Source organism: Prinia subflava, chromosome 27 (genome assembly GCF_021018805.1).
Source record: "Prinia subflava isolate CZ2003 ecotype Zambia chromosome 27, Cam_Psub_1.2, whole genome shotgun sequence".
Lineage (NCBI taxonomy): Eukaryota > Metazoa > Chordata > Aves > Passeriformes > Cisticolidae > Prinia > Prinia subflava.
In genome coordinates, this window is record NC_086273.1 from 1,474,028 (window position 1) to 1,500,934 (window position 26,907).

At 48.3% G+C, this 26,907-nt stretch overlaps 1 protein-coding gene and 2 long non-coding RNA genes across 7 annotated transcripts in view; 2 read left to right on the plus strand and 1 right to left on the minus strand.

The window, feature by feature from the left end:
• Positions 1-8,872, minus strand: LOC134562458 (uncharacterized). The gene is made up of 3 exons (XR_010083161.1): positions 8,358-8,872; positions 6,729-6,804; positions 1-2,945 (listed from the first exon to the last, which is right to left on the minus strand). It is a non-coding gene; the product is annotated as an uncharacterized LOC134562458 (long non-coding RNA).
• On the plus strand, positions 5,757-8,041 carry LOC134562410 (uncharacterized). 3 transcript variants are annotated; one of them, XM_063419799.1, is made up of 5 exons: positions 5,761-5,809; positions 5,919-5,962; positions 6,319-7,067; positions 7,465-7,613; positions 7,715-8,041. In XM_063419799.1, the coding sequence occupies exons 1-5, from the start codon at positions 5,801-5,803 to the stop codon at positions 7,961-7,963; spliced, it is 1,200 nt and encodes a 399-aa protein (XP_063275869.1). In that variant the 5' UTR covers positions 5,761-5,800; the 3' UTR covers positions 7,964-8,041. The 3 variants fall into 3 exon arrangements, with proteins under 3 accessions (XP_063275870.1, XP_063275869.1, XP_063275871.1); XM_063419801.1 differs by having other exon boundaries at positions 7,538-7,613; positions 7,715-8,039; XM_063419800.1 differs by lacking the exon at positions 5,919-5,962 and having other exon boundaries at positions 5,757-5,809; positions 6,323-7,067; positions 7,715-8,040.
• Positions 8,553-26,907, plus strand: part of LOC134562460 (uncharacterized) — a 27,455-nt gene continuing 9,100 nt past the window's right edge. For all 3 annotated transcript variants that reach the window (XR_010083163.1, XR_010083164.1, XR_010083165.1), the window contains exons 1-2: positions 8,553-8,689; positions 10,121-10,283. This is a non-coding gene — a long non-coding RNA (uncharacterized LOC134562460). The remainder of the gene's footprint in view (positions 8,690-10,120; positions 10,284-26,907) is intronic.

Below are 26,907 nucleotides of genomic sequence, written 5' to 3' on the forward strand. Positions count from 1 at the left end.
AAAAAAAAGGTAATTGGGGATGTTGGGTAAGAAAAGATAATTCTGCTATGTTTTTTTGAAAAAATGGAATTTGAGTGTTTTGGGAGAAAGATTTTGAATAAAGAGGTTTGACTGTGAATAAAAAATAGGATTAAAGCAGGCTTTCTGAAATAATGCATTAAAACGGGTTATTTTTTAAAAAGGGGGGATTTTGAAGAAAAATCAACAGGGAAATCAGCAATTGGAATTTTAAAAATTAGAACAGAGAGTGAGGGTTTTTTCTTTAAAAATGCTTAAATCTAAAACACTTCAAGAGGGCTTTTTTCCCTTAGTGAATAAAATTTTTAAAAAATATTAAAAAAAGAAAAAAAATTAGGGGAATAAATGTTTTTTTATTTAAAACACTACCTAAAATTGGGTTGAAAAGAAGTTTTAATGAAAATTACAAGAAAAACAGGAAAATGAGGAATAAAAAGGAGGGGGGATCTTTAGGAACCAACTGCTTTTATTAAAAAAGAGAAAATAAAAATACTTTTTTCATTTAAAAAACCTCTTAAAAATAGATTTTTTTCCCCAGAAAAATTACAAATCCAGCATATAGATCTTTGAGTTTTTTCTGGAGAAACACTAAAACTGATCATCAGAATTTTAGCTCAAAAAAACCCCAAAATACCCACAATCGAAAAGTAAACTGAAATTACCAGGACAAAGTGCACTTTTTTTTTTCTACAGGAAGTGAGGAAAAAGGGGATTTTCCATGAAAATTAATGTGGTGTTCCTGAGGGGGAAAAAAATCTAAAAGACTTTGCATTAAAAAATATTTAAAATGGGTTTTTTTGTTAAAAGTATTAACTCTACAGCTGAGAAGTTGTTGGAGTAAATGCAAAATGAAGGAAGAGGGGAATTTTTGGGCAATACCAAGCCCAGGGATTCAGGATTTCATTTTATGTGCTAAAAAGTTTGGAAATAAGTACTCAGTCCCTGGTAAGGTTATGGAGCAGTTTATATTGAGTGTGATAAACGCCAATCACTCGCTTTTGAAATTTATGAAAATTTAATAAAGAATAAAAATTGGTTACAAAAAAAATTAATACAATAATAAAAGTTCAAAAAGTTTTCAGAGACAGGACAAATAATGAGACAATAAGAGCAAAGAAGGTAGCCCGGGCCTACCGTCCCCCCTCCCTCCCAGACAAAGGCTGCGAAGGAGAAGGGCAACTTAGAGAGAAATTTCGGTCTTTTCTGCAACCTCCTCATTACTATGCATACTTTCCCTGGCGTCTGCAAGTCTGGTTTAAGTCTTTGAAGAGGTTACTTCTGTTGATAAGGAGCCATAAATTCTTCTCCACTAGAGGATTTCTTGTAACTGTTATCTCTGTACTAAAAACCTCCTGGTCATCTTTTCTTTCTTTTGAGCTAAAGAAAATATCTTACACACAAATTTTCTACTAAGACTTAATGTTAAAACTACATTTACTATATTATTTAAATGTTAATATTGCATAACTTTTCTACCTAGCATATTACATATAGTAAATATCTGTGTAGAGCCACACACACAATATGCCTTTTTCACATTGAGTATTATCATGCAGCACTTACAGGATGGCCAGGGTATCAGGCCCAGACAGCACGGGTTTAGGAGGAGTAGGTCATGTCTGACAAACCTGATCTCCTTTTATGACCAAGTGACCCACCTGGTGGATGTAGGAAAAGCTGTGGATGTTGTCTATTTGAGTTCAGCAAGGCCTTGCACACTGTCTCCCTCTGCACACTCCTGGAAAAGCTGGCAGCCCACAGCTTGGACAGGAGCACTCTGTGCTGGGTTAGGAACTGGCTGCATGGCCGGGCCCAGAGAGTGGTGGTGAAGGTTCTGCATCCAGCTGGTGGTCAGACACCAGTGGTGTTCCTCAGGGGTCTGTGCTGGGGCTGGTTTTATTCAATATCTTCACTGATGACATGGATGAGGGGATTGAGTCAATCATGAGTAAATTCACAGCTGACACTACACTGGGAGCATGTGTCCATCTGTTGGAAGGGAGGAGGGCTCTGCAGAGAGACCTGGAATGACTGGATGGATGGGCAGAGCCCAATGGGATGAAGTTTAATAAGGCCAAGTGCCAAGTCCTGCATTTTGGCCACAACAACCCCTGCAGTGCTCCAGGCTGGGGACAGAGTGGCTGGACAGTGGGCAGGCAGAAAGGGACGTGGGGCAGTGCTGGACAGCAGGCTGGACATGAGGCAGCAGTGTGGGCAGGTGGGCAAGAAGGCCAATGGCTCCTGGCCTGGATCAGGAATGGTGTGGGCAGCAGGAGCAGGGCAGGGATTCTTGCCCTGTGCTGGGCACTGGTGAGGCTGCACCTCGAGTGCTGTGTCCAGTTCTGGCCTCTCAGTTTAGGAAGGACATTGAGATGCTTAAGCACATCCAGAGGAGGGCAACAAAGCTGGTGAGGGGCTTGGAATAGCAGCCTTATGAGGAACGGCTGAGGGAGCTGGGGTTGTTTATCCTGGAGAAAAGGAGACTCAGGGGTGACCTTATCGCTCTCTACAACTCTCTGAAGGGTGGTTGTAGTCAGGTGGGGGGGGTCGGTCTCTTTCTCTGGGCAACAACTGAAAGAACGAGGGGACAGAGTCTCAAGCTGTGTCAAGGAAAATATAAGTTGGATATTAGGAAGAAGTTTTCCACAGAGAGAGTAATAAAGTACTGGAATGGCCTGCCTGGGGAGGTGGTGGAGTCGTCATTCCTGGATGTGTTTAAAAAAATACTGGATGTGGCACTCAGTGCCATGGTTTAGTTGAGGTGTTGGAGCATGGGTTGGACTTGATGATCTTGAAGCTCTCTTCCAACCGACTAATTCTGTGATTCTGTGAAAATCCAGGAAATCTGGGGATTTTGTGGTGAAAACAGGGGTTTTGCATACCACAGAAGGGAAGGAGAAGCCACCAGATCCCATGGTGTGCCATCCCTGTGAAAAACACTTAAAATCACTACAAATTGCTATGTTATGGGAAAAATCCATGTGAGTGCTGAAGTGTCTCCAGAAGCCTCAATTTACCCCCAAATTACCCCAAAATGCCTTTTATTACCCCAAAATGCCTTTTTTCACCCCATGGAAACCTCTTGGGAGTTATTTTGACCCCCACTGCCCCCAAATCCACCCCAAACATTCCAAACTCCAGGAATTTAGCCCAAATTTACCCAAATTTGGATACAAATGCTTTTTCCTCCCAAATTGCCCCATTTTGGGTCAAAATATTTTTCCCCCAATCCCCCTCTATTTTGGTAAAAATAGAATTAAACAGCTGAGGGAACCATCCCTCCCACCCCATCCTCCCCCCCACCTTGAGGCCGTATCAGTCTCCATCAGATTCACTCCAAAACCAGATGAATTTAAACCCAAATCACCTAGATTCATGCCAAAATGACGTTAAGATGCTGACACAGCCCTCCCACTAGCCCCTCCCCTTGATGCCTCCTCAATACTCCATTTCCACCAAATCCACATTAAAATGTGATGGAAAGGATGAATTTTTCCCCAAATGCCCCCAGCTTCAGTCAAAGTGGGTAATTTTTTGCCCAATATCCCCCAAATTTGGATCAAGATGGAGCTCAACATACAGGAAAACCCTTCATTCACCTTCTCCCACACAAACCCTCCCAAGTGCTCAATTTCGCCTCAAAAAGGGGTTAAAAATCCATCAAATTTTGGGCATGCGGGAAAAAATTTGAAATTTGGAGAAGTGCACAAAAAGGGCAAACTCCTGAGATTTCAGGAGGAACAGGCAAAAAAATTAAAAATGGGGGGGGGAAGTTTTTAAAACCTAACATTTTGGAAGAAAAAGGGTTATTTGGGGATCTTAAAAAGGTTAAAATTATGAAACTTGTAGGGAAAAGGGGGCAAAAGCCATAAAATTGGAGAAGGGAAAGGATAAAAAATCTGACATTTGGTCAGAAAAAAGCCTCAGTTTCCGCCCATCCCCAAACAATAAGGAAAACCAGGAATAAACAGGGAATTAAACCTCCCCAATCTTCCCCACTCACCAACCCCTTGGCTCTTGAATTCCTGGGATTCTGCAGACACGGACTGTTTATCCCAAAATCACTCTTTTTATACCCAAATAAAAATACCCAGGGTATTTTTTACTGCAGATTTGGGCAGATTCAGCAGAATTTCAGGATGGAGGGGAGGGGCCAAGGGGGCATGATCCACAGTTGCAGAGAATTTGGAGCTGGCAGCTGGATCCTGTCATGGATGGGATGTGACAGGAGTGAAACCCACAGAGTCATCCCTGAGTCCCACAGGGACGTTGTGACAGGTGTGGGACTCACAGGGATGTCACAACTGCTGTGGGACCCACGGCAATTATCCCAAATTCCCTGAACTCCCAGAATCACTGTCCCCATGGTACCCTCTGGCCCCATGACCTCGGGGGAAGGACACACCAAATCCAGATGTTTTTTACCCAAAATTAATGACTGGAGTCCCAGAGGGGAATCACAGAGAATGGAAAATTCGGGCCCAAATGACTGAAAAAGCTGAAGAAAATCAGCTGGAGCCAGGAGAGATGAGGGCAAACAGGGAATTAAAGGGCTTCTGCCTTAAAATGAGGACATAAAACTGAGGAATCCCAGAAGCCCACAGAGATCCTCAAAATTGTCCAGAGACAGACACCTCCCAAACTCATTCACACAACCACATCGGGATCCTCCAAAACTACCCGGGGACCCCCTCAGCCCTCTGAACTCCCCAAACCACAAGGTCCCTGCAGGTAGATGGGAGTCCCAGGGGGGCGTTGGGGGTCCCTGGAAGGGTTTTGGGCTTCCTGAAAAATGACAAGGAGAAGAGAAATTTACAGTTGCCCTGAAGGTGCTGGATGGAGCTTAAAGACTAACTGGCAAAAAAGATGAAAGGACGTAAAAGTATGCACAGTGGATCACAAGCATAGCTGCAGCCAGCGGAGAAATAGGTAATGAGGAATGTAGGGGGGGGGGTTGCATTAGGTACCAAGATGCAACAGCATGTACCCAAGGAAAATGTTCAAGTCACCTCTAATACAGAAGCATTCGTGAATATGACCACCAGAGACCCATTTGTGGTCCCTCCAGGACCATACCCTGTTGTAAAGTTTCACCACACACATCACATTAAAGGAGAAATCCTTCCGTGTGCCCTGCGCAGATAAAGAACGTCTGCTTTCTAATGCTTCAAGTTGTGTTAGAAAGTTTATTTTCAAGCCAATTTTGGTATCATTCCCTTGGATGGGCTTACGGATCTAAGGGAAGCTCAGAGTCCTGTCGGGATTTGGGGGTTTGCAGTTTCCAGGGGAGATCTAGCGAGCCCACGGCAGAGACTGGGTCAGCGGGACCTCAGCCCTCTGCCCCTTTAACCACGCCAAGGACCTCCCAAACCACATGTGGACCCCCTCGACCCTTCTGGACCGCCAAATCCCCTCCAGGACGCCCAGAAGCACACCAACCTCCCCCGACCCCAAACCTTTCCCTGGGGATCCCAAACAACCTCTCCGGGACCCTCGAAACCACCCCAGCGACCCCCCAAACTCCCTGGGCACCTCTGGGCGCCCCCAGACCCGCAATCCCCTCCAGGGACCCGCACATATACTCCAAGGATTCTCACAGCGCCTCCAGAGCCCCCAGGCCCCGCGGGACCCCCACAGCCCGCCCAGGGCCCCACCCCTCCCCCGCTCCCCGCCTCCCCCTTCCCCCGCCTCCCATTGGCCACCGGGCCCGCCCGTCCCCGCCCTTAACCAATCAGCGCCCGAGCTGGCAGCACTGGGGCGAAACCGAACCAGAGCGCGGGCGATGGAGCGGGTGAGGCCTGAGGGGTCCCGAGGGGGCCGAGGGGCGATCGGGGGGATCCCGGGGGGGAATTTGGGGGGATTCGGGGGGACCTGGCGACACTCCCCCATCCTCCCCGCAGAGGCTCAGCCTGGAGCAGCGAATGGAGCGTCTGGTGCAAAGGAGGTGGGAGAGCCGCCCGGTCTCAAGTGCCCCTCGGGATCCCCAAGTGCCCCCTGGAGACCCCAATCAGCTGCCCCGTTCCCTGAGTATTGTCCCCGATTCCGAGTGCTCCCTAGACCCCCAAATGCCGCGCTAGACCCCTAAGTGCCTCCCAATTCCCTCCCTTGCCCCATGTTCCCTAAGAACGCCTCGGGGACCCCCAACACCCGGTCCCAGGATGCTCCGGATCCCCCATTCTGCCCATAAGTGAATCCCTCAGCCCCTCAAATTCCCCCCGAGACCATTAGCCCCGCGGCGGGCTGTGCAGGGTCAGAATTCCGGGGGCCTCGTCCCTCCCCCAACTCTCTCCTCCCCCCCAGCCAGGCCCTGCTCAGGCCCCGCCCCCGCGGGCCAGAGAAGGCGACGCCTCCGCTTGGCCCCGCCCCCTGCTCGTCAATGCTCGATGACCCCCTCGTCCAATGGCGCTTGAGGCGGTGCCGAGGGGAGGAGCCAACGCTGGACACGCCCGTGGTGAGCAGGGCCCTGCTGGGCTCTGCTGCTCCCCAAGGTGCCCTGCAGGGGGCAGTGCCCTGGGAGTCACGTGACCCCCCTGAGGCGCCATGGCCGATCACGGGACACCTCCGCAAGCACCAGGGGGCGTCTTCACCCCAGGCGGTCTCCCAGGAACCCTGGGGGAAGGAGCCATGTTGGAAGTCACATGACACATGCAAGGCCCCCTGGCCAATGAGGAGCAGCTCTCTGGATACCCTGCAAGGGGCACTATACTCACAGTCACGTGACTCCCACGAGGCCTCCTGGCAAATCAGCAGCCGCTGCTGTGCATCTCTGCACCAGGGAGCGCCACCCTGTGGGAAGCGGGAGTCCCATGAACCTTTGCGGCAGGAGCCACTTTGGGAGCCACAGGACTGCCTCGGGGCTCTGCGCTGTGTGCCAGATTGGAGGCCATGTGACTCCCAGCGTGCCCTGCAGCTTGCAAGGGAGTCGCTTCCGGAGTCCCTCCGCCTGGGATGGCCAGGCCTCAGGTCACGTGACCGCTGTGAGGCCCCACAGCCACTCAGGAGCAGTGCTCGTGATGCCCTACAGGGGGCACTGTTGCAGCAGCCACTGGGTGAGGCACCAGAGGAGGCCTTGTGGGTCATGGGGTCACTTGTGGGTCATGGGGTCACTTGTGGGTCATGGGGGCCACTTGTGGGTCATGGGGTCACTTGTGGGCAAGGGAGCCACTTGTGGGTCATGGGGTCACTTGTGGCTCACAGGATCACTTGTGGGTCATGGGGTCACTTGTGGGCAAGGGAGCCACTTGAGGGCTGGGAGTCACTTGTGGGTCATGGGGTCACTTGAGGGCTGGAGGGCGCTTGAGGGTCATAGGGTCACTTGTGGGTCATGGGGTCACTTGTGGTCATAAAGGTCGCTGGGGGGGCTGGAGGTACCCTCATGGCCCAGGGTGGCCACTTGTGGGTCGGGGTCCCTTTAGGGGCTGATGGGGCCCTTGTGTGTTGGGGAAGCACTTCTGGCTCAGGAAGTCCCTTGTGGCTCTGGGCAAACACTTCTGGGACTGCCACCCCCTGTGACATGCAGGACCCCCAGGCCCTCTGCAGGACCCCCTCCTCTGGATGCTGCGATGCCACCGCCGAGCCATAAGGGGACGCCTTCGGTAGGACACAGGACACCCCCACCCCCAAATTTCAAGGGTCTGCCCTTGCACCTCCCTGAAATGCCCCTAATCCCCCTTTGTTCTCCTTCCCCCCCACCCAGGGCCATCGAGACCCTCCTGGAATGCCCACCTGGGTACCCTCAACCCATGGTGGGGCCAATAAAGCAGTGACACCCCAGAATTCCACCAGAGAGGTGCAGAGACTCCCCAAATCTCCTTCCTTACCTCCCCCACCTTTGGGATTGCCCCCAGTCCTCTCTCCCCCCATATGTCCCCAAGAGTATTTAGGGGTTCTGGGGGCTCAAAAGAGGGTGTTGGTGGAGTACTTGGTGTCTCTAGGGGGTCCATGAGGGTCTCTGGGGTGTTTGGAGGGCCTCTGAGGTTGCAGAAGGACTTTGGGGGGTGTATGGGGAGCACTGGAAATCAGAAGTGGTTGGGGGGGGGCACTGGGTGTCTATAGGGGGTCCAGAACAGGCCTGTGGAATTGGGGGGGTGGGGGGGGGAGGGGTGTTGGGGGAGGTCTGTGGAAGATGTTGGGGGTCCAGGAAGGGGTTTGGGGAGGACCCTGGGGCTTTGGGAGGGTCTTTAACAGTCCAGGGGTCTGTGGGATGGGTTGGGGGACCCAGGACAGGACTGGGGGGAGGGCAGTGGTCTGTGGGGACTAGGTAGTCTGTAGGGGCGCCTGGAGGGGATATTGGGCGTATCGGGCTAGGGAACCCCCAGACCCGTGGGGGCGAGGCTCACCTGTTTTCTTCACCTCCACGGCCGCCGGGGGCTTCTGGTGTCCCCCCGCCCCTGAGTGCGCTGTGGGGGGTCATGGGGGTGGGGGTCAGAAACTTTCCCCGAGCCCCCAGAAGCCCCTCCGGCCCTCTCCCGGCCGCCATTGGCCGCCTGTTCCGCGCCGGCTCGTTCACTGCCTGGACTACAACTCCCGGCATGCCGCGGGGCCTCCGTAGAACGGCTGCAGAGCCGGGACTGCGGGTCCCGTCATGCCCCGCGGCCCCTGAGAGCGCAGTCGGCGCCGGGAGTGTTCCCTAAGGACGGTCCCAGCCGCTCCCCAAGTGCTTCCCTGAACCGTAAGTGCTCCCCAGGGCCCCATAAGTGCCCCCAGTTTCTCTCTCTTTCTCTCTCCTGACCCTCAAGTGCGCCTCAGGATCCCTAAGTCCTCCCGCCCCCCCGTCCCCTACTTGCCCCCAAAATGCCCCCTACGTGTCCCCTCGGAGCGCCAAGTGCTCTGCAGCTGCCTTCCCGACCCCTAAATGTCCCTCCAGAGCCTTTAGTGATCCTACAAGCCCCCCTCAAGTGTCTTCTGGGAATTGGCGTCATGACGATGCTGTAGAGAAAGACCCTGACCCTGTCACAGTCTCAGCAACAGTTCAGCCTTTAATTAAAATTTGAATCAAAACTGCAATTGCCAATATAGGCGATGGACAAGCGTCCCCACTTCTTCGTGTCGCTCCCGTGGTCCCTCTTGGAGCCAGGGAAATTGCAGGAAAAACATTCCTGCATGTTGCACGTATCATAAATTTCATGGGAGTCGGGAACAGTCTACGTGGTGAGCTTCCCTGACAGGTGGAGATCAAATCCTGTCAGGTGCAGAAGAGGTGGGGAGGACATTGGGGACCTGAAGTATACATGTCTGTAGCCCCCCCCAACCCCAGAGACACCCTCCATCCCCTCCATCCCCTACAGACTCTCCCAAGTACCCTTAGAGTCTCCTCAAAATGCTCCATAGCCCCGCCATGAACACCCTATAAACGCTGAGGACCCTCCCAAACCTGCCTCTAAAGCCTCCTGAAGCCATCTAAAATATCCCATAGATCTGCCCAAATCCACAGCACTGCCCCACATTCCCCAAAAGGAGCCACCTCAGGTGGCCACAATTAGTCATGGAGTGCCTGAGCCACTTTTTGGGCTGCTATGTATGTAGGTATAAATATAGTAGAGATATAAAATGTAATATAGACAGGGGCCTCCAGGAGAGCTGGGAGGATCTTTATCAGGGGATAGGATGGAGGGTTTTCACCTGCCAGAGGGCAGGCTTAGATGGGATGTTGGGAAGAAATTCCTCCCTATGAGGTGGTGAGATCCTGGCACAAGTTGTCCAGAGAAACTGCAACTGCTCCATCCCTGGAAGTGTCCAAGGCCAGGTGGGACAGTGCTTGGAGCCACCTGGGATAGTGGAAGATATCCCTGCCCATGGCAGGGGATGGATCGAGGTGACCTTTGAAGTCCCATCCAGCCCAAACCCGCCTGGGATTCTAAAAGTGGGGGAGTCTGGGGTGGGTGACCTTGGCTGACCCCAGGTGCCCCCCCCAGCTGCTCCATCACTCCCACCTCAAAGAGACAGGAAGAGAAAACCTGATGAAAAAGCTCCTGGGGGAGATGGGTTGTGGGGCTGTGAGTCCCTCAGGAGCTGCTCCGGGTCCTTTTCCATGGGGCGAGTCCCTCAGGTGGAGGCACTTGGGACACAGAGGCAACACCTTCCTCACTCTGTTCTTCTCCAGGGCTGCAGGGGAATCTGCTCTGCACCTGCAGCACATCCTCACCTGGGGAGCTACTCAGGGAGGAGGGACAACAGCAGTGAAAGGGACCAAAGGAGGCATCAGCAGAACAAGAAACATTCCCCAAGCTCTAGCTGATGTCCAGTGAACTCAAATGGGAGATCAGGTGGGTTTGGTTTGAACCAGAAAGTGAATCTAAGAGTAAATCACGGATTTACTCCTATGTCAGGGAATTCTCTGGAACATGGATTTGCTGCTTTAAAATAGTGTTTTACTTTTCATCATTTGTCTAGGCTGTGTTATGCTCAGACAAGCTGTGAAAATTATGAGGTCATTGTTTCACCTTTTATAAATAAAGAGATGCTGCTGCTGCTGCTACTTATTTAGGCTTCCTTGCAGCACATCTGCAAGGCAGATACTTTGCTCTCAAGACTTCAGCTTGTGCAGAATTTACCCTTTCTTTGCTCACAATTTTCCCTCTTTTGAGCTAATACCAGTGACCATCACCTGAAATGGAGAGGCTTCTTCCCCCCTTAGTGAAGGGGGGTTTACTCGACCCTTGGTCAGTGCCTCAGGAAAGCTGAGACCCTTGTGCCCTATCTGTCAGTATCCCATTAGGGGAACCCTGCACTGAGCCAGCCTGTTGGATCAGGAGGTCTTCAGCTGAGTCAGGGAAAAGGAAGAGCCATCGGCAGCTCTTCCTCTTTATTGGAGTTTGTTCCCTGCTGCTGGCAACTACCAGTGCTCCAGAAGTAGTCACATTGATAGTTAATGGAATAACTCTTGTTATTAATATAAAATCGTGACAAGTTCAGTTTTGAAGGTTGGTGATAGTGCCTGACTGCAAAAATATACTTGTAGGACTATACCTACAAGCTTTAATCTCCAAGTGAATGCTCAGCACACACAGAGTATGATTCGTACCCAATAGGCATGCCAGTCGGGGAGAAGACAGCTTTAGCCTCTTGACTGATCCCAGCGGTTATGACTGAGTCTTCACCAACTTTTATCCCAGCCTTGACTTACTCTTACACAATTTCTTTGTGTTTAGGTGGAACTTGAGTAACTGAAATCAATATGTACCTGCATTACTGATGGGTGTAAAATCCTCTCACCTTGCTTTTAAAGATACAATCAAAAAGAATACAGAGCTCATGCCCAGTAAGGAGGGAGTGGTACTTCAAGGGTGGGCACCTTTGGGATGGAGGTGTGTGTTAATATTATTATTAGGCTTTAATGAAGCAAGTTCATCTAAGGAGAGGGATTTCACCATAGTTGCTGGCTCTGCATCAGGACATATGTCCCTATCTTACCTCGCTGACACATGGAATGTGGCTTATCAGCTACAAAGCACCATTGAGTTCCTGTCCCTGCAAGGATTTCCACAGAGCCTGCCTGTGGTGTCTCCATTCTGTCCCACCCTCCATTCTGTCCCCCTCAGCAGGTGTGTATGGATGGGGAATCATTTTGGAATAGTTTTCAAGCCCTGCCAAGTGCATTCCATCCAGGGAGCAGCAGCTGTTTTGCCCCATAATTTCCATGTGGTTATAACTCATATTAAGATGCCAATATAACTCCTCAGTTTCCTCTAATTGTGTCTTCAGCTACGTGTCCAGAGGGTCTCCAGTCATTTTCCCACATAATCCAGCCTGTGACTATTGTCACTCAAACTTCTCAATAGCTAGTGTTTGAGCATATTTCATGTTTTGAGATTGTGTGGATGGTTTACTAGAGCTGTAGTGCATGGATTGTTTAGTACTAATGGGGGTAGTCAGTACGTTCATTGTTTCATAATCATCCAAACTTTAACATACAATGCAATATTAGAACAAAAAGCTAAAGGGTTACTTTTAATAAAATGGCAACTGAGTGAAACATTCAGCTGAAAATTCTGGTAGCTGTAGGTGACAATCCAAAAAGAGTGTCTCATCATCAGTGTTCTCCATCTTTCTTCACCTACTTCATCACATGATGTATGTCTTCCATGTCATGATGGACATTAACCAAAGTCTTTTGCCCATTCTCTTGAGTTTGTTTCTGCAAACATCTTAGGTCTGCATGTTGTAACAGTTCCTTTACCAGTGTGAAGTTCATAACAATCAGCATAGGCTGTAAATCTTGAATCAGAGTGTAGATTCCAGAAATTGATAGGATATAACAGAAGCTAGAAAACTAAAATCTCATCCTGGAAACAAGTACAAATATTAGAGTGATTATCTACAGTAAGGTTATCTATAAATAAAAAATTGCAAGAAGTTCTCATGCAAGTGCATCCTTTACCAATATACGCAAGTACTGCTTCCAAGTTTTCATTGGGATGAATCTCAAAATGACAAACATTTTGCTCAGTGTCAAGACAAATGACTTGGGCCTTGATGGTGTTACTCTCACAAATGAATCCTTGTTGCTCTTGCACAATGTGTTGATATTGACTCTTTGCCATTGATTTCCATCTTTTGGGGCCTATAATCTATGCTCCAGAGGATAGAGTACAGTCCCATTGTGATTTAAATGTAATGCAATGATTTGGTACATTTCATTTACCAAAGCATTGCACATTGTTGACATGAAAGCTGTATCTGTGCTGCTCATGGGGTCATAGGTAAAACTGAGTGCATACCACCAGGATTGGAATTTCCTTTCAAATTTAATTGCATTGTCCAAATGACCTTTTGAATTTCAGTAGATAAGGTACCTTCTTTTCCTTCCCCTATGACTGCAGCTGTCATTGATTGCATCCACAGATGAGCTTGAATGCAGCTGAATGCCAAAGAGATAGTAGTTTGACTACACTAAGTACATCTATCATCAATTAATGGTCCTTTTCATTAATTCTCTCCCTCTGAGGTAGTATATCTGTCAGAAGCCATTGATTAATTCCCAAAGCCAAAAGGGAAGATCATAGAGGGTGCTGCAGTTTATTTAAGTAATTGTTAATTGTGACTAGTTTGTTTATTATTACTTCAGAGTCTATGCCATTTAGAACTCCCAATCCTGTTCCCAGTGTGAAAAATAAAAGTTCACTCTTTAGAATATGTTTTAAAGTTTAATAAGAGACAATGTCCAGTGCTGGGGTGTTCCTGGCTATTGGCCAAAGAACATGCCGGTAAATTAAGGCAGTGTTATCTATATACTTTTCTGAGGTGCATACATATAAGTTTCATGCATTATTCAAACATTCTTGTGAGTTTTTGGTGTTGCAGGAACTCTTTCTTGTTTTGGTTTTACACTCTAACTTATCTGCATGACATCCTGCAGATCAGGTCAATATATTTTATTTCCTCTTGTGGTTTTATCTTGTTGTTTCACACTTCCTTGATAAGAGGAGTTAGTAAGTTCTATAATTCTCTTCTTGTGCTCTTGTTTGTGCCACTGTTATCACTTGGTGAGGTCAGTCAGCAGCTATGGGAAACAACATAATTGCTTTATATTGTTCTCTTAATTACATAGAATTATTTTAACATTTTATGTTTGCTAAGGTTATAGTATAATACATTCATCACTCCACTATTTCCATAAGCTAACGGTGTATACATAGATGGAATATATTCATCACACTGCTATTTCTATGGGCTATACAGTGCATACTTAAAATGATAGATTATGTTCTATTAGCAAGCAGGTAGAAGGAGTTATAAATTGTGCCATATTTGAATACTTACAATCAATAACAACATGCAAAAGCTAATATATAAATACGAAAGCCAATATTGTAGGGTCATTCTTAACAGCAGGATGCCAGTCACATCCATCCTGGTTCAGCTGGATGAAGTGAGAACTCATTTTCACAACCATTTTGCAAGTGAGCAAGCTGGTTGGATTGTAGAAACATTATTGTGCATTAACAGCTTAACTTGTCTGAGAGACCGTGTTGGGTTAAGTAACACTTGCTATTGTCCTTTACTTTTGTTAAGGACCAATGTTACATATGTGAGAGACAGTTCCATAGGAGGTGGAGTTGTTGAAGGCTGAGTGGTTAAATTTTTTCTTCAACAATTTAGAATTGAAGACCCAAGCTTGACCGAGAGTTGAGCTCTCGTTAGTCACGCAGGCACAGGGCGGGGTTTTTCCTCCAGCGAGCGGCAGGCTGATTAAAAGAAGGCTCTAGGAAGCACGGTGACCTGGAGCGCAGTGACCTGGAGCAGGCAAATGGGCGTGACACGGCTCTGAGGGCATAGCACGGCAGTTTGTGCAGGCAGGGCAAGCAGGCAGGGCTGCAGGTTTCCTCCTGTTAGTGGGGTTCTTAATTTGCTGTTCTGTTGGTTGGTTGATTTTGGGGGGGGTGGTTGTTAGTAATGGTTTCTACACGATCAAAAACTGCAATTAGTAAAAGTGTATATAGCCAGGTAGAACCCTCCATAAAGGATGTGTCTGTCCAGACCCCTTTCTGTACAGAGTGTCTGAGCTTATCAGTGGTACCGGGGGCACTATAGAAGAAGCCTGCCTCTGGTGTGAACAAGTAGATGATCCTTTGCTGCTGGCTGAGTTTAGGGGGGAAGTTGAAAGACTAAGGAGTATTAGGGAAAGTGAAAGGGAAATAGATTGGTGGGGTTCTGCCCTTCCATCCTTGATGGAGACCCACCAGGAGTCAGAGGACTCCCATGCCTCCCACTGCCAGGCAATAGGAGGACACTTGGTCGATGAAGGGGAGTGGAGATGGGTCTCTACTCCAGTAGGTAATAACAATTCCTCCCGACCCCCATTACCTGCCCAAGTGCCACTTCAGAGTAGGTATTGAGGCCCTAGATCTAGAGGGTCAGCCAGATGATGTGGAAGAAAATTTTCTGCCCAGTGGGCCTCCCAGCTACACTTCATTTGTCAGACAGATCACCACCTCTAACATGAAAAGAAAAGAAGGGTAGTCATGGTAGGTGACTCCCATCTGAGAGGAATAGAGGGCCCCATACGTAGACCAGACCCAACCCACAGGGAGGGGTGCCTGTTGCCTCCCTGTGCCATGCGACTGAGAGATGGGACTTCAAAGGAGGGGTGCAAAAAGTAGCCCAAGCAAGAAGCCCAAGGAAAAAGAAATCAGAGACCTGAGCAAAAAGAAGTTGGAGTCTGAGTTGAAGTCACTGAAGTGCAAGCAAAAAGGGGTTGAAGTACTTTATTTTCCTCTCAGTTCAGTCTTATATACTGTTGCAGCTCCAAGCAGTTACAGCTCTAAGCAGTCACATTCTTAAGCAAGGATTTCCCACTAGTTACAGAATTAGCCTGCTGTTTGCGTTACTTGCAACCTTACAAAACTACATAGTTTGACGAACCTTGATATCTGCATATGCTGCACTTTCCCAGTTCTTCTCATGTCTGTGGGCACTTATCCCATGGCCTATATCTCACCAAGGCCAGGATATCATTAGGCTCCCTTGCGCTCTCTGTTCTGTCCCCTATTTGTTCTCCCATATCTCTGGGGCCCAGGTACAGGCTATTACTGAGAGTCTCCCTGGGCTGATTCAGCCCTCTGATTATTACCCACTGCTGATAATCCATGTTGGCAGTGATGAGATTGAAAAGAGGAATGTCAGCGCAATAAAAAGGGACTTTCGGGCATTTTTCAAGTGCTTGATAGGGCAGGAGCACAGGTACTGTTCTGTTCAGTCCCTTTGGTGGCACAGAAAAACAATGAAAGGAATAGAGAGACTACATTATTAACAAGTGGCTCAGGGGTTGGTGTCATCAGCAGAATCCTGCATTCTTTGATCATGGGGCAATGTTTTCAGCACCTGGCCTGCTGGAACTGGACGGGCTCCATCTCTCTGTTAAGAGCAGAAGGATTTTAGCTTATGAACTGGCAGAACTCATTGAGAGGGCTTTAAACTATGTTCAAAGGGGAGAGGGGATGCAACTGGGCTGTCTGGAAGCAGGCCCAAGGGTGGTAAACCTGAGTTAGAGGTGAAATCAGTAGCCCAGCTGAGGTGCATGTATACTAATGCTCGCAGCAGGGGTAACAAACAGGAAGAGCTGGCAGCCATGGTGCAACAGCAAAGGTATGATGTAGTTGCCATGATGGAAACATGGTGGGATGGACTCACATAGCTGGAGTGCTGCACTGAATGACAACAAGCTCTTCAGAGGAGATAGGAAAGGGAGAAGAGGTGGAGGGGTGGCCCTTTGTATTACGGAGGCTTTTGATGCCATAGGTATTGGAACTAGTGATGATGAAGTTGAATGCTTATGGGTAAGAATTAAGGGGACGGCCAAAAAGGCCAGCATCCTACTGGGAGTCTGTTATTGTCCACTCAACCAGGCAGAGGAGGTTTATTCTATAACCAGGAAGAGGACAAATTATTCTATAAGCAGCTGGAAAATGTTTCAGGATCACCTGCCCTTGTAGGTGACTTTAACCTACCAGATATCTGCTGGGAATGTAATACAGCAGAAAAGAGGAAATCCCGGAAGGTTTTGGAGTGTGTGGAGGACAACTTTTTGTCACCGTTGGTGGGTGAGGCCACCAGGGGAGGGACTATATTCAACTTGTTATTTGCAAATAGAGAAGGGCTGGTGGGAGATGTGGTGCTTGGGGGCTGCTTGGGGCACAGGGATCATGGAATTGTAGAATTCTTAATATTTGGTGAAATCAGGAGGAACATCAATAAGACTTTTACATTAGACTTCCTGAGGGCAGACTTTGGCCTATTTAGGATACTTATTCAGAGAGTTCCTTGGGAAGCAGCCCTTAAAAACAAACTAGTCCAGGAGAGGTGGGCATGCTTCAAAGCAGAGAACTTGAGGGCACAGGAACAGACTGTCCCTGTGTACTGAAAGATGAGCTGATAAGGCAAACGTCCAGCCTGGATGGGCAAGGAGGTTTTGAAGGAAGTAAGGAAAAAAAAGAGGATGTATTATCTTTGGAAGAAAGGTCAGGTCTCTCAGGAAGTATTTAAGGGGGCTGCAAGGGCATGTAGGAAAAAAAATAGGGAGGCCAAAGCTCAGTTCTAACTTAATTTGGCAACTCTTGTAAAGGATGATAAAAATGTTTTTACAAATATATAAACGGCAAAAGGAAAGGTAAGACCAACCTTTGTTTTCTACTGGATGTTGGAGGGAACTTAGGAACTGCAGATGAGGAGAAGGCAGAAGTGCTTAACGCCTTCTTTGGCTCAGTCTTTAGTGGGAAGACGGCTTGTCCTCAGGACAGCTGCCCTCCTGGGCTGGTAGATGGTGTCAGGGAGCAGAATGGTGCCCCTGTTATCCAGGAGGAGGCAGCAGAGAACTGCGGAGCCACTTGGATGTTCATAATCCATGGGCCCAGATGGGATCCAGCCCAGGGTGATGAGGGAGCTGGCAGATGAGCTTGTGAAGCTGCTCTGCGTCCTTTCCCAACAGTCCTGGCTCATTGGTGAAGTTCCAGAGGAGTTGGCCAGTGTGATACGCATTCACAAAAAGGGTGGGAAGGAGGATCCAGGTAATTATAGGCCAGTCAGCCTGACCTCAGAACCCAGTAGGGTACTGCAGCAGTTTATACTGGGTATCACCACACAGGATCTACAGGATGACCAGGGTATCAGGCCCAACCAGCACGGGTTTAAGAGGAGTAGGTCATGTTTGACCAACCTGCTCTCCTTTAATGACCAGGTGACCCGCCTGGTGGATGTAGGAAAAGCTGTGGATGTTGTCTATCTGGACTTCAGCAAGGCCTTGCACACTGTCTCCCTCTGCACACTCCTGGAAAAGCTGGCAGCCCACAGCTGGACAGGAGCACTCTGTGCTGGGTTAGGAACTGACTGCATGGCCAGGCCCAGAGAGTGGTGCTGAAAGTTCTGCATCCAGCTGGTGGTCAGACACCAGTGGTGTTCCTCAGGGGTCTTTGCTGGGCCCAGTTCTGTTCAATATTTTTACTGATGACATGGCTGATGGTGTTGAGTCTTTCATTAGTAAATTTGCGGATGACACTAAGCTGGGAGTGTGTGTCCATCTGTTGGAAGGTAGGAGGGCTCTGCAGAGAGACCTGGAATGGTTGGATGGATGGGCAGAGTCCAATAATGTTTGATAATTCCAAGTGCTGAGTCTTTCATTTTGGCCACAATAACCCCCCGCAACACTCTAGGCTGGGGATGGTGTGGCTGGACAGCAGCCAGGCAGAAAGGGACCTGGGGCAGTGCTGGACAGCAGGCTGGACATGAGGCAGCAGTGTGGGCAGGTGGGCAAGAAGGCCAATGGCTCCTGGCCTGGATCAGGAATGGTGTGGGCAGCAGGAGCAGGGCAGGGATTCTTCCCCTGTACTCGGCACTGGTGAGGCTGCACCTCGAGTGCTGTGTCCAGTTCTGGCCCCTCAGTTTAGGAAGAACGTTGAGACGCTTGAGCACGTCCAGGAGAGAGCAACAAGGCTGATGAGGGGCTTGGAACACAAATCCTGTGAAGAACAACTCAGGGAGCTGGGGTTTTTTAGCCTGGAGAAAAGGCACCTCAGGGGTGACCTTACTGCTCTGCAACTTCCTTAAGGGTGTTTGTAGTCAGGTGGGGTTTGGTCTCTTTCTCCAGGCAGTAACTGACAGAATGAGAGGACACAGTCTTAACCTATGCCAAAGGAAATATAGGTTGGATATCACAAAAAAGTTTTCTACAGAAAGTGTGATAAAGTATCGGAATGGTCTGCTTGGGTGGGTGGTGGTGTCACTGTTTCTGAATGTGTTTAAGATAAAGCCTGGATATGGCACTTTGGTGCTATGATTTAGTTGAGGTGTTGGGACTGGGTTGGACTCAATGATCTTGGAGGTCTCTTCCAACCTTGTGATTCTGTGGTTCTGTGATCTGTCCAGAGACACATTACAAGTGTTGGATGGAGTATTCTAAAGGTGTGCCACCACTCATGCTTAAAAGAGCAGGTATATATGTTGTTTCTCCCTTTGGCATAACTTGCAACACCTTTTCCTTTGACACAGTTTGTAACAGTAAGACTGTTGTCATGTACTTGGTGTTATTTTGAACTCGACATTCTATCAGGATGATGCCTCCTTTAATTCTCTTTAGAGATGGGAAGTGTTGATTTTCACTCTCATGTGTGGTAGTCCACTCCTGTTTGTAGAAGGTGATGTGCAGTACTACTGTAGATAAATTTAGGCCAGGTATAGGCATGTCAAAAAGCAGATATTCCTCTATCCATGGCCACCCTGTTGTACCCACATTCCACTATTTGGATTCTACAATTAAAAAATCAAATGATGGTTCTACACCCAGTTTTCCCTTGAACAAGATGTGAAGCAGAGGTTGTGTAAAAGTGAAATTGTACCAAAAATCTGATTCTGATTTCTGGTAACAACAATTGTTCCTTGGTTTAGTAAAATCGATATGGTATATTTTAATTTCAGTGGGGTTTTTTGATAAGACCCATCGACTGCTCCACAGCCTATTTTTATTCCTTCTCCAGGCATTGCTTGGAGTGCCAATATTCCAGAAATGTCATGGGTGTTAGGACTGGTCTTGATTCCTATGTCATCAGTTTTTTCCAATTCCCACTCATTATTCAGCTCTATTTACAACCATAACAACAAGGTTCAAAATGTCCTTATCTTTGGATGGAATCCCAACACTTGTGGTGTACTTAACATAAGCTTGAGACCATGGTCATTTGCACCTTGATTATGAGTTGGGAGGAATTGCATTGTCAGATCATAGAATAGTATCATAAATCCAACCTACCATCCTCTAAATTTATGTCTCCTGATAATGATGGATAGCAAAAATAGTGTCACAGCTAAAACCAATGACAGTATTTCTTATATACATTCAAGGCTGGTGTATCCTAATCCATCCATCCATGTGCAGTTCATTCAGCATTCCTTTGAAACAGAAAAGAAAGGAAATATACTTGGTTGAAAATGCAACCGGCAGTGTTAATTAAAAAGACAGTTTTGAGATTCAGGTGGAATCTCCACTACTTTACTAAGTGCTTGCCACATGACTATTGCAGCTTCCCCTACAGTTTATGGGGCCTCTCCTCCAATCAGATTGTTTGGAGAGAGTGAAACTGTTTGTAAAATTTTGGCAAGTGCAAAGTGCAATCCCAGAGGAATTGTAATACTCTTGTGGGAGTCTGTTAAAGGTGTAAAGAGTCTGTAAAGGGCACTCCTTTCCAGGCAAGCACAGATTTTGTTTTCACAGAATCACAGAATGACTAGGTTGGAAGAGACCTCTAAGAGACCCCCAACACGCATTCACTGACAACACTGAGCTGTGTAGTGCAGTCACATGCTGAAGGGAAGAGGTGGATCCAGAGAGACCTGGACACGGTTGAGAGGTGGATCTGTGCAAACCTTATGGAGTTCAAAAAAGCCAAGTGCAAGGTCCTAGACCTGGGTCAGGGCAAAACCAGGCACAGCTATGGGCTGGGTGGAGAAGGGATTGGGAACTCAGGGAGGTCGTGGATACCTCACAACCCTGCTAGTGTTCAAGGCTGGGTTGCGTAATGCCTTGAGAAACCTGTTCTAGTTGGGTGTCCCTGACCATGGCAGGAGGGCTGGGACTAGATGATGTTTAAGGTCCCTTCCAACCCTTAATATTCTATGATTACATGATTTCATGAAGTCTGATGCAAGAAACAGTGACAGAAGTCCCAGGTGGTCAATATCCGAAATGGTGAGGTCTCCTCAGGAGATACTCAGTATCAAGATCACTTGGAGAATGTTTTTATTATGACTTCTTTGAAATGAAAAACAATTTAATATTCCCTTTCCTAAAATGAAAAAATTCAGGGGCTGCACTTCAAAATCTTCCTTCATAACAACACTACAAATGTACTCGAATTAGCTGTACAAGCCTTGCAAACTTGAAGAAAATTGAAAAAAGAGAACTCCTGAGGGCTTTCTTGTATTTTATTGAGGCCTGTGGTAGATTTGGGGCTGAGTCTAGGACCCTCGGGGACTGAGAGAAGGTTGAAGAAGCTGCTGAAGGAGTCAGAAGCAAAACTCCAAGTCCCCTGGAGCATCCCTGGGCCCCACTGAGGGCAGGGAGTGCCCAAGGCTGCGCAGGGACTGCTGAGAGCAGATCCTTGAGGGCAGGATTGCAGGGAGCCCAAGGCTGTGAGCAGGGAACTGCAATGCTGAGCAAGGCCTGGGCTGGCTGGAGAGAGCAGAAAGGCCAAGCCCTGAGCCCAGGCTGGGACAGCAGGGCCTGTCCCTCGCAGGTGGCTCGGGTCTGTTTGTGGGGCAGGGGGATGGCAGGGGCAGCAAGGACAAATGGCATCAACCTGCAAGCCCTGCCAGCCTCCTCATGGAGGGCCAAGGCAGAGCCAAAGCGCAGGCCCTGAAAGGAAAGTTCCTTCTGTGGGGCTGCAGAGGCGCTGCCAGAGCCCAGGGGACAAAGGCCTGGGTGCCTGTGGCCCTGCCAGCCCTGCCCAGCCCTGGCCATCTCTCCTGCAGGCTGTGCCCCCTGTGCGTGCTGCTCCTGTGCCCTGGCCGGCTGCACTCGCCCATCTCGCTGTGCCCCCATCATTTCTCAACCCAGCATTTCTGGGCCCTCCCTGGGCTCCCTGCACCCAGCGCTGCCGGCTCCTGGCACACAGAGCCAGGCCATGGCCCAGGCTCATGCTGGGACACCTCATGAACCAAGATTCTACCCACTAAATTTGTTTTGTTTTCCCTCACTTCCAGTCTGAGCTTTCCAAGGTGCTCTTTGTGGAGGATTCCTTTTCTTCCCATTCCCTAGAATCCTCTGAAACCATCCTTCAAGCAGTTGCAGGATGAGCCCTGGGCCTCCTCTTCTGAAGGTGCAGCAGCCCAGGTCCCTCACCTTCTCCACACAGCCCCAAAGCCCATCCTGTCAGTCCTGCAGAGCCTCTGCAGCCCCTCCTCATTGCCCACAACAGGGAGCCCCACACCCAGGCACACTCGCCCGGATGTGCCCCCCTGGCCTGTGGTGCCTCTGGCAAGGGAACCAAAGTTGGATTCAAACTGTGAAGTTTCTTGTATGCTAATGGGTCCCACTGAGGGACACTACTGAGAAAACATCCCCAGAGCACAAAGTTGGAGGCTTTGACCTGCTGGCAGATCACAGGCACAGAATCACTGAATCAATAAGGTTGGAAAAGACCTTCAAGATAATCTAGTCCAACAGTCAATCCAACAGCACCATATGACACGGCTGGAAGAATCCCAGCTAGCTCTGAATCACAGCTCTGCCAAGGACCGATCCCAAATCTGCCAGCAAATTTAAGTAACTGTGCAGAACAAGGCTGTTCTTCTACAGCAACAGGTGTTGCGGTACCTAGACTTTGGAGCAAGGACTAGAGAAGACTTCTTTTCGTACGATTTTTTAGAGACCTTTATTCCCCAAGAGGGGATACAAAAATGAGCAAAGGAACAAAGCTCGCGCCCGCTTTTAAAACCGAGGGGTGGGGATGTGGAACAAGTAGGTGATTGGTCCCAGGACAGATGGACAGGGCTTTTTCCATAACAGAGGGCAGGGTCAGGGGAAAGATGGACAGCTGACTGAAGCTTCTAGGGACAGGGCAGGGGTAGGAGAGGTAGAAAAAGAGACAGAAAGGGTAACAGGCCTGGACAGCACCCAACTCATCGAGCCGGGGGAAACAGGGAAGAACCATTGAAATACAGAACTCAAAACCCACCACCACCACCATATCCCCAAGTGCCACATTCAGGCACCTCTTGAACTCCACCACCTCCTTGGGGAAATTTTTCCAATGATTGAACACTCTAACAGTAAAATGGTTTTCTAATATCTGATCTGAACCTCTCCTGGTCCAACTTAAAGCCATTTCCTCTCATCCTGTCATCTGAGAAAGGACAGAAGAGACTGAAGACCACCTGACTAAAACTTTTTTTTGGGCAGTTGTAGAGAGCAGTGAGGCTTCCCTTGAGCCTTCTCTTCTCCAGACTAAAGAATCCCAGTTTCCTTAGCTGCTCCTGGAAAGATGTGTTTTCTAGACCCTTCTCCAGCACCACTGCCTTCTCCGGACTTGCTCCAGCTCCTCAATGTCTCTCTTGCAGAATTTCTTGCCAGAACTGGGCACACAACTTGAGGTGGCATCTCAGTAGTGCCCAGTGCAGAGGGACAATCACTGCCCTGGTCCTGCCGGCCACACTGTGGCTGATCCAGGCCAGGTGCCATTGGCCTTCTTACCCACCTGGCAAAAAAGTCCAGCTGGCTCAAATCCAGCTGGCTGCAAACCAGAACTGCCAATTTCCTTCCTGTTGAGCAGCTCTCAAGCCACTCCTTCCCCAGCCTGGAGCATTCTATGGGGTTGTTGTGACCCAAGGGCAGGACTCAGCACTTGGCCTTGTTGACCGTCACACCATCGTCCTCAGCCCATCAATCCAGCCTGTCCTAATCCCTCTGCAGAGCCTTTCTGCCTTCCAGCAGATTCACACTCCCAAACAAGTTGGTGTCGTTTGTGAACTTAGTGTAGTGTTGTAACAAACAGATGGGATTCAGTTTCCTCATGCCAAAAAAGCCAAATCTTTATTGTATAGGTCATATTTTATAGGATTATCAGTAGGCACTACGTCAGATCTAATTGGTTAACAATACACTCAGTTCATTGGTCAGTACATGGTATTTTGCATATCAAACTTGTTTATTTTTAGTTAGTTTACATACTTTTTCACAGAATCACAGAATTACTAGGTTGGAAGAGAGCTTCAAGATCATCAAGTCCAACCCATGCCCTAACACCTCAACTAAACCATGGCACCAAAGTGCCACATCCAGTCTTCTTTTAAACACATCCAGGGATAGCGACTCTACCACCTACCCAGGCAGGCCATTCCAGTACTTTATCACTCTCTCTGTGAAAAACTTCTTCCTAATATCCAACTTATATTTCCATTGGCGCAGCCTGTGTCCTCTCGTTCTGTCAGTTGCTGCCTGGAGAAAGAGACCAAACCCCACCTGACTACAAACACCCTTCAGGAAGTTGTAGAGCGATAAGGTCACCTCTGAGTCTCCTTTTCTCTGGCATAAACAACCACAGCTCCCTCAGTCGTTTCTCACAGGGTTTGTGTTCCAAGTCCCTCACCAGCCTCGATGCCTCCTCTGGATGCGCTCAAATGTCCCAACGTCCTTCCTAAACTGAGGGGCCAGAACTGGACACAGCACTCGAGGTGCAGCCTCACCAGTGCCGAGTACAGGGGAGGAATCCCTGCCCTGCTCCTGCTGCCCACACCATTCCTGATCCAGGCAGGAGCCATTGGCCTTCTTGCCCACCTGCCCACACTGCTGCCTCATGTCCAGCCTGCTGTCCAGCACTGCCCCAGGTCCCTTTCTGCCTGGCTGCTGTCCAGCCACACCATCCCCAGCCTAGAGTGTTGCGGGGGGTTATTGTGGCCAAAATGAAAGACTCAGCACTTGGAATTATCAAACATTATTGGACTCTGCCCATCCATCCAACCATTCCAGGTCTCTCTGCAGAGCCCTCCTACCTTCCAACAGATGGACACACACTCCCAGCTTAGTGTCATCCGCAAATTTACTAATGAAAGACTCAACACCATCAGCCATGTCATCAATAAAAATATTGAACAGAACTGGGCCCAGCAAAGACCCCTGAGGAACACCACTGGTGTCTGACCACCAGCTGGATGCAGAACTTTCACCACCACTCTCTGGGCCCGGCCATGCAGTCAGTTCCTAACCCAGCACTGGGTTCCTGTCCAAGCTGCAGGCTGCCAGCTTTTCCAGGAGTGTGCAGAGGGAGACAGTGTGCAAGGCCTTGCTGAAGTCCAGATAGACAACATCCACAGCTTTTCCTACTGATTCTTATGGAACACATTACTTGTTATTACAGGTGCAACCTGTTTTTGTCTCCAAGAATGGGTTGTTGTGTCAATGGACTTTTCATTCTTCTAATTCTTTCTCATGGGAACTTTCAAACTGCTTAGCGTCACTTCGAAGTAACAGGCTAGCTGGTAATTTAGCAGAGCGAGGCCTGAGTTTATGAAGCCTTTCTTTTATATCTCTACATATCTGTTGAACTTCTTTCCTCTTTCCAGCTCCAAGGCCAGGATAAATATACACGGGAAACACAGATGTTGAGTTTGGTCTTGGAATGTTTATTATTTCTTATCTAAGTTACAGTTTCACGAGGTGTGAGCCCTGTCTAAGAAGGCAAGAAAATGGCCACTTCTAACTTGTTTCAAGGACTTTTAAACTATAAGCAAAACCAATTAAAACCGAACACCTAAGTTATTTTTATTTATAACCCAATTAAAGTTCATTCAATGTCCACAATGCGGGCTTTCACTAACCAACCAGAAAAGATCACCCAAACCCGAAAGGAGGAAGAAAAAAGTGAAGAAGAAGCACAAAGACAACACTCCAAATCCTCCATCTTAACTCATATGTATTACTATACACTAAAACCCTGAATCCTATGTTTCTAGGACTCTAACACCTATCTGCCACAGTGTGACTTCCACTTGATCCCCTCATCCAGATCATTAATAAAGATGTTAAACAGGACTGGCCCAAACACTGACCCCTGGGGTCACCCACAAGTAATCGGCTGTTATGGATAGAGTGGGAGCTTCAGACAAGCCCTGTCTTAGGCTAAGATTTTTGGATACAGCTTGAATTAGGTGGCCTGCACTTTAACTGCTCTGGCTCGCAAGTTCCAAGAGTGGCAGATCAGGTCTATTATAAAATGAGTTATTTATTGAATAGATAGGAGATAACAGACAAAAGCTCTTGAACAGAGTTACTTACTACACAGTATAAAACTACTAGTAAATTACATAAAACAGTGGACAACATAAAGGTACCTATATTAAAGCTAGGAAAGAAATAGTATCGATTAGGAGTCAATGTGATTTACTACTGAACTGGCAAGAGTGTGCACAGAATCCTTTCACTCAACCCTCGAGAGACTAACCACAAAACCAGCATTCCAACTGAGGGGAAAGCCCCACACATTTCCAGGGAATGTGCAGAAGACTTCTGCTTTGTGAGAGTTTGGTGTAGCTTTAATAGATTGTGAAGTAAAGTGTCTGTCAGAAATTCCAGTTTATCTTTCCACAATCTAGCTTCCACAGCAAGATGTTTATTGTTAGCTAGAAGTGTCACTTCCATGGCACCCGAATAACCGCAAGACAAGTGATCTTTAGTGATTTATTTCACGAATTAGCAAGCTCTTGTGGCAAGGGACATGTCCTGCTACACTGGCCCCAGCTGGATTAAGTTGCATTCCCCACCACTCTCTGGGCTTGGGCATCACCAGTTTATCACTCAGCAAACAGTTCCCTTGTCCAATCTGTGAGCAGTTAGCTTCTCCAGTGTCAAAGGCTTTACTGATGTCTAGAAACACACATCCACAGTCCTTCCCTCATCTACTGAGTGGGTCATTTTGTCACAGAAGGACCTGCCTCTCCCAAATGTGCACTGTCTATGCCTGATCCCCTGGTTATTCTGCACATGCTGTAGGATAGCACTCAGGGTGATCTGCTCCATGGCCTTCCCCAGTACAGAGGTCAGGCTGACAGGCCTGGAGTTCCCTGAATCTTTCTTCCAATCCTTCTCATAGATGGGCATCACATTTACTGATTTCCAGTCAACAGGAACTCCAGTTTACCAGAGCTGCTGGGAAATGAGTGAAAAAGGCTTGGCCAGCTCTTTCTCCAGCTCCCTCAGGTGCATGTCATCTCTGCCCGGGGACTTGTGTGTGTGTCTCATTGGCAGAGCAGGTCACTGACTGTTTCCTCCTGAATTTCAGGGGCTTCACTCAGCTCCCTGTCACCAACTTCCAGCCCTGGGAGCTGAGCATCCTCAGGAGAACTGGGGATGTCTTTAATTCATTTAATAATGAATTAAAGACTGAGCCATTTCCTCCTCCCTGACACAGC

Excerpts from the sequence above, each read along its gene's own strand:
- LOC134562410 (XM_063419799.1), top strand. Across the intron at positions 5,963-6,318 it reads GAGCGTCTGGTGCAAAGGAG|CCAGGCCCTGCTCAGGCCCC; the intron begins GTGGGAGAGCCG and ends CCTCCCCCCCAG. Across the intron at positions 7,068-7,464 it reads ACTGTTGCAGCAGCCACTGG|CACTTCTGGCTCAGGAAGTC; the intron begins GTGAGGCACCAG and ends GTGTTGGGGAAG.